At 41.7% G+C, this 13,006-nt stretch overlaps 2 protein-coding genes across 4 annotated transcripts; both read left to right on the forward strand.

Annotated features, from left to right (window-relative positions):
- Positions 1-2,457: 2,457 nt before the first annotated feature.
- On the forward strand, positions 2,458-5,345 carry pym1 (PYM homolog 1, exon junction complex associated factor). The gene is made up of 3 exons (XM_067393408.1): positions 2,458-2,517; positions 2,975-3,068; positions 3,187-5,345. Exons 1-3 carry the CDS (start codon positions 2,487-2,489, stop codon positions 3,650-3,652), a joined length of 591 nt encoding a protein of 196 aa, XP_067249509.1. The 5' UTR covers positions 2,458-2,486; the 3' UTR covers positions 3,653-5,345.
- Positions 5,346-6,140: 795 nt separating this feature from the next.
- On the forward strand, positions 6,141-12,964 carry LOC137026167 (matrix metalloproteinase-19-like). 3 transcript variants are annotated; one of them, XM_067393412.1, is made up of 9 exons: positions 6,141-6,467; positions 6,544-6,632; positions 7,375-7,502; positions 9,823-10,035; positions 10,228-10,473; positions 10,549-10,647; positions 10,735-10,899; positions 11,079-11,203; positions 11,309-12,355. In XM_067393412.1, exons 1-9 carry the CDS (start codon positions 6,270-6,272, stop codon positions 11,546-11,548), a joined length of 1,503 nt encoding a protein of 500 aa, XP_067249513.1. In that variant the 5' UTR covers positions 6,141-6,269; the 3' UTR covers positions 11,549-12,355. The 3 variants fall into 3 exon arrangements, with proteins under 3 accessions (XP_067249513.1, XP_067249511.1, XP_067249510.1); XM_067393410.1 differs by having other exon boundaries at positions 10,549-10,653; positions 11,309-12,336; XM_067393409.1 differs by having other exon boundaries at positions 10,228-10,647; positions 11,309-12,964.
- Positions 12,965-13,006: the final 42 nt, after the last annotated feature.

Consider the following 13,006-nt stretch of genomic DNA (forward strand, 5'->3'; position numbering starts at 1 on the left):
CTGTACTCATGCATCTCAAACAAGCCATAGGAAACTCCAGAAGATCCTTCAGATGAACCTGAACCTAGAATGAATATGTTAATAGGTTATGAATACGCTGGTGTGTTCCAAAACAATGACAAAACTCACATTCAGTAGATATAAGCATTCAAAACTTACAGTCTCTCAATTCTGCTAAAATGGATCATGTATTTTCATGACATCACATCACACTTCAGCTTCACACTTCGCCAATCAAATGCTCTCTAGAATCTGAAGTCCCGCCTCCTCCTACACGTATGCTTTTTTTTTTAATTGACCAGAAACCAGAAATATACAATAATAAACAGAAATGTACAAAATGCACAGAAAAAAACATGCCAGAGTGTACAAACCATTGATTGATTCATCAAAAAAATGAATATTCTTTAAAAATATGACAAGTCTTCCTTGCTTTTTATTTATAATGTTCTCCAAACTGGTGCAGTAGTCTTTTGTCTCCTGAAGAAAATGAATAAAATTTGGCTTGGATCCTGACCATTTCTTCTTGTGTATATGAAATTTTCCCAAAATAATAAACAGTTGTACAATACAATTAAAATGATTATTATTATTGTTATTTTCATTGGAATAATACATACATATCAAAATTATTTAATTTAAATATAACATTTGTTTTCCTTCTAATGAAATTTTCCACATCCACCCAAAAAATCTGCTTTTCTTTGACGCGAATAAAGTCTGTTTTCACGTTAGTGTCACGTGAGCCGCTGCCGCGCGAGCACAGTCTGCTCCGGTTCAGAGACACGAGCGCACAGAGCGGATCGGACCCATCTGAATTCTGCACAGAATGCTGTTTATAAGTGATATAGAGGAGATTAGAAGGAAACTGAGGTTGAGTCTAACGGCTCTGGCGAACTGTAACATAAACTAAATGCTATTGGCTATTTAAAAAAGAGGCGGGGCTGTTCGATACAGCTTCCTGTTTCAGTTGAGATTACGTCAACACATTGAATAATGCTGCACGCTCCAATACTCTTCAGTGGTCTTTAAGGGGAGAGTTCACCCCAAAAATGAAAATTATTCCATGATTTACTCCTCATCCAACAATCCTAGCTGTATATGAAGATCTTCTGTCAGACGAACACAGTCGGAGATAAATTTACAAATATCCTCAGTCCTCCAAGCTTTATAGTGGTAGTGAACGGGAAGCGTGATTTGAAGCCCCAAAAAATGCATCCATTCATTATAAAAATAATCCATACAGCTCCAGAGGGTTAATAAAGACCTTCTGAAGAGAAGCGATGGGTTTCTGTAAAAAAAAATATCTATATTTAAAACTTTCTAAACTAAAATAACTGCAGTACTCATACAGCGGGATGTGTGACGCAGAGTATCGTAAGCTCAGACGCCTCTCTGTTCAAAACAACTCAAGCTCCTCTTCTCTTATATCGTAATTCTTCATCATTTCTCATTTTAGACTCATGACCGGTGTTTTGCTTTGCTCTCTCCTCTGAGCTTCCCGGTTCAACATCACGTCATGCGTACGGCAGAAGCTAGTTATTATAGTTTATAAACTTTTAATTATGGATATTTTTTCTTACAAAAACCCATTGCTTCTCTTCAGAACATCTTTATTAACCCTCTGGAGTGTATGGATTATTTTTATGATGGACGGAGGCATTTTTGGGGGGCTTAAAAACACAAAAACACTTATTTAATATTTATTATTATTTAATATTTCTCAGATTGCGATAGTCAAATAGGAAGGCTTGATGAGGAGTAAATCATGGGGTAATTTTCATTTTTGGGTGAACTGTCCCTTTAAATACAATATTTATTGGATGTGTGAATCTTGAAGAACATCTGATAAGTGTTTTTGACTAATGTAGAAAAATATAGTTTTACAGATGTGTGGAACTCAAATATATTTTAATGGCAATAGGAGAGAAATAAAGAAATGCATTTATATTGATCTGAGCAGTTCCACATCCATTAAAAATGAAACGGATTGACTAATTTTTTCTTTTCGAATTTAAACAATAATTCACTTTTTTGTTGTTTAAATGTATTATAATATTAGCATTAATAAATAAGTTTCCTCTTTTGATGTTGTTGCACTTAAACCAGTTTAACTTTAACAACATACTGTTTATTGTACAAATGGACCTTTTTATTTTTCAATTTGTGTAACATCTATTTATTACCACCAGAACATGAGAAATGTGGAAAATACAAAGATCATCTTATTTTAATTGATGAATGAGAAAAACAAAAGAAGCACAATCATTGTGTATCGCAGAGAGCTCTGGAGAATATTATTATTAGCCACATTTCCCTTGTGTTTCTGACTGACAAACAAACTCTTCTTCTTCATCGTCTTGCTATTGGCCGTTCAGGATCATTACCGCCACCTACCCATAGACAGTAAAAGAGCACCTACCGTGTTTTGTCGCAGTCTCGCGATAGCTAAACAAGTCGGAAACGGAAGTTGGTCTTTGTTAAAGATGGCAACCCCCTATGTGACAGATGAATCTGGTAAAGCATTTCACACACAAACATACATTTCTGTGTAGATAGTCATATATTCCCATCGCCATGTAAGTTACCGACAGTGCGCGGTGTCGCGCGCGCGCGCCCGTGTGTGTGCGCGCGGCTGAAGGAACAGAACGAGTCTCGCGCGGATCGCGACACAAATGAAGCGAATCCGGTTCTTTCCTTTATATGCGCGTTACTTTGATACAAACACTGCCTCAAAGACCATAATATACAATAAATGATGTAAAATATATGCAATATTAATATACACAACAAATCATTATGATTATTTAGTATAGTACAGTGTTTAACAGCATTAATTATAATAAACATTAATTACTTTACGTAGGTAATTGCAGGAAATTAGAGTAAAAGTTTTTCTGATTCAGAAAATCAAAGAGCTTCAAAATATTGAGTCTGTGCTGCTCTTTCAGGAAAGTGTGTGTGTGTGTTTTAGGTAAATATATCGCCGCCACGCAGCGGCCGGACGGCACGTGGAGGAAACCGCGGCGCGTGAAGGACGGATACGTTCCGCAGGAGGAGGTACCGGTGTAAGCGCTCGACCCACAGTTCATTGTGCTGCTTTTGCGTCGAAGAACCCAGACGAGAGCGCTGACGCATTCGCTGTACACGTGCGCTAACGAGTCTCTCTTCTCTCTCCTTTCTCAGCTACGAGAACAAATACGTGAAGTTCTTCAAGAGTAAACCCGACCTGCCGCCCGGCATGAACCCGGAGGACGCGGCGCAGGCTTCCAGCGGAGCCGAGAAACAGGGCGACACCGCCGGACTCTCCAAAACGGCCAAACGCAACATGAAGCGCAAAGAGAAGCGCAAGCAGCAAAGCCAGAGTCAGCAGGAGGACGTGAAGGCCTTGAGCGAGGAGCTGGACGGAGTGAAGGTCAGCGAGGACGAGAAGAGGGTGAACCCCGAGCCCGAAGGCACAGACCCGACGGCGGCGGCCGCCGAGAAAGCCAAGAAGATCAAGAACCTGCGGAAGAAGCTGCGGCAGGTGGAGGAGCTCCAGCAGAAGATCAGCTCCGGAGAGCTGAAGAGCCCCAGCAAGGAACAGCTGGACAAACTGGGGCGGGGCCAGGCGTTACGGGCGGAGCTACAGCTGCTGGAAGGGGATTTGTGAGGCCAGCTGTCAATCAACTGTCTCCAGTCATGTGTGTCGGTCACTTCATTCTTGTGTTTTATACATCACGGAGACTCGCGGCGGCACGTCCTGCGCTCTGGACTCTTTGTGCAGGTCTTCAGCAGCACCTGCGGGAGCGCATCTGTGTGATGTCTCAGATTAGAGTGAACGTTAGTTATCATGGAGACTGATGGACTAAAAATCATGATGTCATCGTTTTTTTACCACCGTAGTGCATAACGGCATGAAATAACAGTGTGTAGAATTGTGTTATATTAAACATAGCATAACAATCCTCCTGTTTCTGGTCCCTGTCTGGAAAACTGTCTGTGATGATATGGTGATTGTGACAATAGTGCACACTTTCACTGCCTCGCAATGAACCTGAAATTAGTTTTTGTCTTTTATTTCTGTGGGCCAGTTGTTCAAAAGTAATCTGATCGGATTTCGGCTATCGGATTGGATCAGATCTTGAAAATGGGTTGTTCAAAAGGAAAAAAGGATACTGAAATCAGATTAGATCACAAAACCCAATCTTGGTTTTGATCCGGATCAAACCTTCAGTTTGTGTTGTTCAAAACTTGTCAGTAGGATTTGGATAACTTTGATCCAGAAAATCTGGATTATACTGATCCCATCAGAAGGGTGGATTTCAAGAACAAAAATGTAATTAAACTTTAAAACTGGTCAAAAACTAAAACATTTTTATCATTTAATATACATACGCACACATTTTTTTATTTTGCTCTTTATTAGTTAACGTTTAAAGGAATAAATTAGAAGGAGACATTAGACTATACACATTTAGCCTTTTGGTAACCTACTGTAAAGTAAAAAAGAGATTTTGTGCAATAAAATAATCCCCAAAACGCTGTAAATATCAAACAAAAACATTATATTTAATTCAAAGAGTTTTTTTAATCATTGTTTGTAAACTACATTGGCATTTGGCACATTCATAAGAGATGAACAAGTCAAAAGTTCTACAACGCAAAGTTTCTCGGGTGAACGCTACGAATTTTTCTAAGAAAAAATTCACGGACCCCCAATCTCACATTCTTTCTATCATCATGTCCCTTTAGGGCCTCCGTAGAGCACAAGTAATCCAGATTCGGAAATCTGAAAAAGTGTGTATCTGGATCAAGGTGATCCAATCTAATTTTGCTTTGAAAAACCAGCACAAAACTAAGATGGATTCCCTGATCCTGGATAACAAAACATGGGATTTCCAAATCCAGATCATTCTGATCCAGATTAAACTTTTTGAACAACAAACCCATGGGGGTAAAAATGAGTTTTTTTCTTTTATTTCTATATGATATAAATGAGCGATATCACACTGCTGTTTTTACAGATTATCATGCAAATGTGATATTGCTTTTATACAACATTTACATTTCAGACATAATAGTCAGTATTGTGTGTTTTTGCTCTATTTTCCAAACAGAGCCGTGGTGATTCTCTGAGCAACTCACTTGTGTTTGTTACTGAATCAATCAGCTTTTTGGAATGAATCAATGATTCAGTGATCTATTCATAAAGACCTGCGTCTCAATGCGCATACTATCCATCCTAAATAGTATGTGACATTAGTAATATTCAGCACTATTTAGGGTGGATGCACATTGGGATGCAGGGAGTCACTTGTTTCCTTCCTGAATAAATGAATGAATCGGTTGAATAAATGACTCGGACCGGCCGCCACCTACTGAAGTATCATTTCAATTTTTAAAATAATGTCATAATTCAAAGTATTATTTTAAAATCATTCATTAGAAGCTGAAGTGTGTTGTAAATTTATGAGTTTAAACAGGTCTGCCGTTATTCACTCAAACAGAAAAGACACGGCTGACAGTGATCTGGAGAAACTTTGAACAAAAGTAAAAAAAATGAAAGAAAACAATCACAGATTATAAAGTATTTCACAGTGATGAATGTTTTTAAAGCTGCAGTGTGTCCTTTCTGTCAAACGGAACTGCAGAAATGATTCAAAGATTGTTTCCCAAAAACACTGTCATTGGTCAGTCAAACAGATAGTCCCGCCCCTAACCCACGTGATTGGTTGAGTCAGAAGTTGAGATGTCTAATGAAGCAGTGGTCTCTACAGTCGATGCTTTTGGGAAACGCAGCCCTGATCAGTGTGTGAAAGAGTCGCAGAGTTTCACTCGTCAGGAATGACTCTAAACATCAAACTCGCCACAAACTTGTTTTAAGAATGTAACAGAAAACACCAGAGAATTAATGAAGGGTTTCCAGAAGAGAGACAGAATTTACTACTCAAAAACACACACATCAATCCTCGTCTGGTAATTATAAACTTGTGTTGATGTCACTTCCTGTAGCTCAACCCCAACACCCTCATGAGGATCGGCTTGTTTACTCAGATCTGTTCATGAATATATTTAGATGAGTCTTTTTTAGCAGATCTCTTGAGTGAAAAGATTTTCGTCTAAGAACTGTTTGTTTTCGACAGAGAAGCACCCTGTTAACATCACAAGTAACCGCTGTCCCAGACGTGTGCACCTGGCTCTCGGATTGTGATGTCATTTCCTGTGGGATCATTCAGAGTGTGGGATGAGATACGAGCTTGTGTTTGCTCTGCATCACATAGTTCTGAATGACCGCAGCGATTTACACCAAACCTCCTCTGAAATGCAGACGCACACACCCAGACGAGACGAGAGTCACAAACACCAGAGTCGCACTCGGACCCGAGACGAGAAGAGGAGCGACGATGATGATGATGATGCTGATGATGCTGGCGCTCACCTCAGCGTGTGTCGCTCTGGATCCAGCGGCGCTGAAGGAGGCCACGGTGAGAAGGAACCCATCGATGAGTTATTACACTTCTGTGATTATCCTGCTACATCAGCTTGTTTCCCGTCTCTCAGGTCTATCTGAAGCGATACGGTTATTTATCTTCCTCATCCAGCGCAGATCATCAGGGGCTTCAAACTGAGCAGATGAATGAGGCTCTTCGGTATCTCACACACTCACACACACGTCAGTGGGGTAAGCTGTGCCACTTTTACTTATGTTGTCCTTCAGGGAAGGAGAAATGAGATGAGGTAAAACTCAAACTCCTAAATCTATTTCAGGATATCTGCTGTCCTCTGAAACGAGAAGAACGTGTCTGTAACCAAAGAAACACAGAAATGTCAATCAGTGACCGTTACATTTCAAACCAAAAGATGAACATAGATGATAAAATGATCCCAACTTGTTGTGCAGTTTCCTAGACAAATGGGGTGACACAGCTTACCCCACTGTCCTCCTGCTGTCTGTGATCGTCCACAGCTGAACAGATCTCTTTTTCCTGAACCCAACACGTGCCTTCTGTGTGAACGCAAACACGTCCCGGGATGGGGACCTAGTCAGTCCCAGAATACGCCCTCTGTGAACAAAAGCAGTAATCAATGGCGTAAGGGGTGTGTTGTAATGATGGCGCCGAAGCTGAGAGTGTTCGCCAGCTCATGGAACGGTACGCGATGCGTTAGTTTATGATCGACGCTGCAGAGACTTCACACCTCACATCCTGATGTCACGTGTCTTTAAAGGATGTGTGTGAACACAAGCACAGGTTCCAGGAAATCAGTGCGAATGAACCAAAATCAAACGATTTGAAACAAACACATTATCTGTATATTTTCTGTGTGAAAGGGGCGATATTAACACAGACACAAACCCGTCAGCCTTCATCATGTCACAAACGTCTGTTTCAGAATCTTCCAGAAGGTGACAGAATTACCGGTGACGGGCCGCCTGGACGGCCGAACGCTGGCCATGATGAGAGCCGCCCGCTGCGGAGTGAGAGACGCCTTCAACAACACGCTGGAGTATCGCGTCCTGGGTGCGTCGCTAGGGTTAATCTGTACTGACGTCAGCTGATGTACCTACAGCAACACCATGCGCCGCTTATCTCGATTCATGTCGATTGTGTTCGTGAGGCCAGCAGGGGGTGCTCACCCTGTGGTCTGTGTGGGTCTTAACACCCCAGTATAGTGATGGGGACACTATACTGACAAAAAGCACCGTCCTTCGGATGAGACGTTAAACCGAGGTCCTGACTCTCTGTGGTCATTAAAAATCCCAGGATGTCCTTCGAAAAGAGTAGGGGTGTAACCCCGACATCCTGGCCAAACTTGCCCATTGGCCTCTGTCCATCATGGCCTCCTAATAATCCCTATACACTGATTGGCTTCCTCACTCTGTCTCCTCTCTACCAATAAGCTGGTGTGTGGTGGGCATACTGGCGCAATATGGCTGCCGTCGCATCATCCAGGTGGATGCTGCACATTGGTGGTGGTTGAGGAGATTCCCCCTTCAATATGTAAAGCGCTTTGAGTGCCCAGAAAAGCGCTATATAAATGTAAGGATTATTATTATTATTATGTCATTACATTCATTTAAGATATATAATATGATTGGTTTTGTTCTGTTTGTCCGGAGCTGCTCTTATCTACGCAAGGCTTGTTCTTGAGATCTACTCTGTTCTCCTGACTGAAACCTTGCGCTGCAGTTCCATAAACAGCCACTAAGTTAAGACCGTGTCTTGAGAACTACTCTAACCAACCAGCAGTTAGTTAGGGATGATCATCATATTTTTCAGTTTCAAATTAGACCAATCTACCCTTATATGTAAGTGACTTAAATAAGGTGACTAACTTGTAAGACTAGTCCAATGGCGCCACTGCAGTTAGTACCGTTTCAAAGTGGGCGGGATTATAGACTGATGGTTATAGTTGCGCCGGTGTGGTGAGAAATCAAGTCCCCCCAGGAATTAGGTCTCCTTTAGGACCCCGGGCGATCCCATTGGTTCAACAGACTTTAAATGTGATGTACACTATATTGTCAAAAGTTTTGGGATGCCTGCCTTTACGTGCACATGAACTTTAATGACATCCCATTCTTAATCCGTAGGGTTTAATATGGAGTTGGCCACCCTTTGCAGCTATAACAGCTTCAACTCTTCTGGGAAAGTTTTCCACAAGGGTTAGGAGTGTGTTTATGGGAATTTTTGACCATTCTTCTAGAAGCACATTTGTGAGGTGAGGCAGTGATGTTGGCGAGAAGGTCTGGCTCACAGTCTCTGCTCTAATTCATCCCAAAGGTGTTCTGTCGGGTTGAGGTCAGGACGCTGTGCAGGCCAGTCCAGTTCCTCCACTCCAAACTCACTCATCCATGTCTTTATGGACCTTGCTTTGCGCACTGGTGCACAGTCATGTTGGATCATCCCCAAACTGTTCTTACAAAGTTGGGAGCATGAAATTGTCCAAAATGTCTTGGTATGCTGAAGCATTAAGAGTTCCTTTCACTGGAACTAAGGGTTCAAGCAGGGTTGGATGGCTTGGATCAGCTGCTCGGCCATGGAAACCCATTCCATGAAGCTCTCTACACACTGTTCTTGAGCTAATCTGAAGGACACAGGAAGTTTGGAGGTCTGTAGCTATTGACTCTGCAGAAAGTTGGTGACTTCTGCGCACTGTGATCCTCAGCATTCTGTGATTTTACGTGGCCTTACATGAGTAGCTGTTGTTCCCAATTTCTTTCACTTTATGATGCCACTAACAATTGACCGTGGAATATTTAATAGTGAGGAAATTTCACGAATGGGCTTATTTCACAGATGGCTATCACAGTACCACACTTGAATTCACTGAGCTCCTGAGAGCGACCCATTCTTTCACAAATGTTTGTAGAAGCAGTCTGCATGCCTAGTGCTTGATTTATACACCTGTGGCCATGGAAGTGATTGAAACACCTGAATTCAATGATTTGGAGTGTCCCAATACTTTTGGCAATATAGTGTATTTTTAGCACCTGATTATAATTCCTGCAAAATCACGTTAAGATTTATATAGTTTAAAATGCGTTATGATGACCATTAATGTCTTTTAAATAACATGATTCATATATACTACTATAATTGAAGCTATAGGTTGTGAAATCAAGCATTTCTCTTTCTTACTGTTTTTAGTTAGCTTATGTACTACGGTAGCGTAGCATATATCTACCCAATTAGCCTGCTAGCTTAGCTTATATTATATGTTTTAGTGTCTTGTTTCACAAATCCAGTGACGCTGGTAGTGTCTCTGTGGATGCTGCTATTCTCTCTGACCAATCAGTGATCTGCAGTGTTTACACGTCACATTTTATCGGTCCGTTCACAGGTCACTGGCGTAAGAAGAGACTGACTTATCGCATCTATAACCATCCGCTTCATCTGGGATTGACTCGGACACGAGCAGCGATTCGCGCGGCCTTCGGCTACTGGAGCGACGTCTCTCAACTTCACTTCCAGGAGGTCAGCAGAGGTCACGCGGACATCAACCTCTCCTTCCACCGAAGAGACCAGGGCTGCCCGGTTCCTTTTGACGGACCAGGTGAGACTGCGTTTCACCTTTATACAACACATATTTCCAGTAAACATTAGATATTAGCGTTTAAAATGACCCCTCAAGGCATTTTTGTGAAATATGGCTTGTCCACCTGAGAAAATTGATATCTAAACATCAGGAATTTTGTCTGTTTGGGAGCAAAATGTTTGTTCAGCTTCTGTTGCTGTCCGGGTTCAGGCCAGGTTTTGGGTCATGCCGAAGGCCCGGAGTCTGGCACGGTTCACTTCGATGCCGATGAGGTGTGGACAGAGGGGCGGAGTTACGGAGCAAACCTACGCATCGTAGCTGCCCATGAGATAGGCCACGCCCTTGGACTAGGCCACTCCCAGTTCCACAGTGCTCTCATGGGCCCCGTGTACAAGGGATATCGGGACGGCTTCAAACTGCACCATGACGACATCCGCGGTATCCAAACTCTGTACGGTAAGAACATGCCGTCGTGTTTCCTGAAGTTTAACCACAGACCAAAGGGTTATATATATATATCACCTCTCTCAGGAAAACCTGTGGAAAGACCGTCCGCTGCTCCGAGAAAGCCAGAAGCAGAGCCGTCGACCCCGGACCACTGCGCCGCGCCACTGGACGCCATCATGCTGTGTAAAAGTACAGCTGATTTCTGATCAGTCCAACACCTGAAGTGGGTCATCAGCCTCATGTCTTTGTGTTTTTCTCTCCTCTCTGAAGGGCCTCTCCACAAGACATTTGCTTTCAGAGGTCAGAACGTGTGGACAGTCTCAGATTCCGGTCATAGCGCTCCTGTTCGCATTAATGCCCTGTGGAAAGAACTGCCCGGCAACATCAATGCAGCGGTTCACTCTCAAAGAACCAACAAATCCTATTTCCTTAAAGGTGAACTGTGAACTAACACTGTGTTGAATCTAAGAAACTGTATGTAGAGCTCTTGAAACCGAAATAGACTTGCAGTTTTAAAGTACAAATAAAAAAGTGGCTGTAATTTCAGAATGGAGCAGTTTTGAGATGTCATGGCTTTATTAATAATAATAACCAGTTGTACCTGATTGCCACAGGAGATAAAGTGTGGAGATACTCTGGCTTTAAACTGGACCACGGCTACCCGAAACGACTCCGTATTCCCGCCAACATACAAGCTGCTTTCTTCCTCAAGAGCCGCCGGGCGCTCGTCTTCATAAAGGTGACAAAATCCTGAAAACAAGGAGGGCAAAAAGAACCTTCTGGTTATCAGTTCAGAGTCATTGTAGTGAAAAGCGTAAGCGGGGATTGTTTGTCTGTTCTGTAGGGATCAGATTACTGGCTCTGGGATGAACTGGGCTCAGGTAACAAACTCCTGCTCCAGCCCAAACCTCTGGCCCAGCTCATCGCCGGCCTGCCCTCGGATCCGGACGCCGCCTTCGCACGGACCGACGGACAGGTGTACGTGTTCAGGGGCGAGCAGTACTGGCGCGCGAGTCCCGCGATGCTGCTGGAGAAGGGCTATCCGCTCCGCGCCAGAGAGCCATGGATGCCGTGTGACGATTAGACCTGCAGAGTCCTAAGATCAAATCACTTTAGTCAATTATTATTTTCATGAATATAAATTATTTTTATTTCATAAATCGCTACAGTAAAGATAAAAGACATATTAGGAAGTCATTGTCAGCAGTTTATTAGTAGTCTCTCTTTCTCTAACATGAAACATGACTGAAGCAACAGGTTCATTAGTGGCTCATTATTCATCTGTATTAATATTAATAAAAAGGACTGAAACTAAGTGTAAATGTTTTCATTGGTGCAAATAGCATCATTTTCAGTGACAATTGAGATAAATGCATCACATTTAAAGGAATATTTCAGCTTCCAAACCCTCGTGACTTTCACTTTTCCATGGAACACAAAAGGATAATAATGCATTGGGTCCATGATGTGCTGTTTTTGGACAATGAAAAAAGCTCCATTAGTGCCAAAAAGGCACCATAAAAGTGTTCTTCACAGTTCGTCCTATTCATGCTGGAATTGAGAATCAATATATTTTTGAGTCTGTTTCTTCTATAAAGCATCATTAGATCATTAGTCACATGGAGCGCTCTTATGATACTGGTGTGTCCTTGTTGAGGTCCAGTGTGAATAAAGGACATTCTGCTGAACATCTCCTTTCGTTTTCCACAGAAGGATGAAATTCATATGGGTTTGGATCAACATGAGGATGACAGAATTTTCCTGGATGAATCAGTCTCATCGTTGATGAAGTTAACTTGACCTCCTTGAAAACATCTGCTGAATATCCACATATTTGTCATGCCAGAAATAATGATTTTAAATTAAACATGAGATTTAAAAGAACAATGAATCTGAACCTTTAACAGAACAGGAGGTTTTGGCACAGTTTGGAGTGAATGATACAAATGACACATGAGTCACATGACATGTTTTAGTGCACTCAGCAAGAGAACATCATTCGTTTTGAAAGTACCCATAAGCACCAGGACATTGTGCCAGTTCTGCCAATAGGGGGCGCCACAAAAACAATACAACTTCAATACAACTGCTTAATCACAGTTACAAATGCTAAAATATGCTTAACAGATGAATCAAAAATGCTGCTAACACTTGACAATTAAAATTCAGCAAGTGTGAAATTTTATATATAAGTACAGTGTGTCCACATGGAGTGACAAGGTGGCGTTACACTGCTTTCTATCTATCTATCTATCTATCTATCTATCTATCTATCTATCTATCTATCTATCTATCTATCTATCTATCTATCTAAAAGTAATCAAAAAATAGAATGCATTACCTAAAATGAAAATCTAGATTAAATTACTAACTATAATTTTCATCATGTAATTTGTAATCAGTAACAAACTATAATTTGCAAGTAATGTACCCAGCACTGTATATATATAAATGTTTTTGCAAACATCTCAATGTAATCAAAGTGTCTTGTGAATAAGAAATGATGCCGTGTGAATTCGCCCCTCAGTTAATGGCAGAGAAG

The sequence above is a fragment of the Chanodichthys erythropterus genome, chromosome 9 (assembly GCF_024489055.1).
Source record: "Chanodichthys erythropterus isolate Z2021 chromosome 9, ASM2448905v1, whole genome shotgun sequence".
Lineage (NCBI taxonomy): Eukaryota > Metazoa > Chordata > Actinopteri > Cypriniformes > Xenocyprididae > Chanodichthys > Chanodichthys erythropterus.

Coding starts and splice junctions, on each gene's coding strand:
- pym1 (XM_067393408.1), top strand. CDS start 2,487: ATGGCAACCCCCTATGTGACAGATGAATCTG. Junction 2,518..2,974: donor CTATGTGACAGATGAATCTG/GTAAAGCATTTC, acceptor TGTGTGTTTTAG/GTAAATATATCGCCGCCACG. Junction 3,069..3,186: donor CCGCAGGAGGAGGTACCGGT/GTAAGCGCTCGA, acceptor CTCCTTTCTCAG/CTACGAGAACAAATACGTGA.
- LOC137026167 (XM_067393409.1), top strand. CDS start 6,270: ATGACCGCAGCGATTTACACCAAACCTCCTCTGAAATGCAGACGCACA. Junction 6,468..6,543: donor CGGCGCTGAAGGAGGCCACG/GTGAGAAGGAAC, acceptor CCCGTCTCTCAG/GTCTATCTGAAGCGATACGG. Junction 7,503..9,822: donor GCTGGAGTATCGCGTCCTGG/GTGCGTCGCTAG, acceptor GTCCGTTCACAG/GTCACTGGCGTAAGAAGAGA.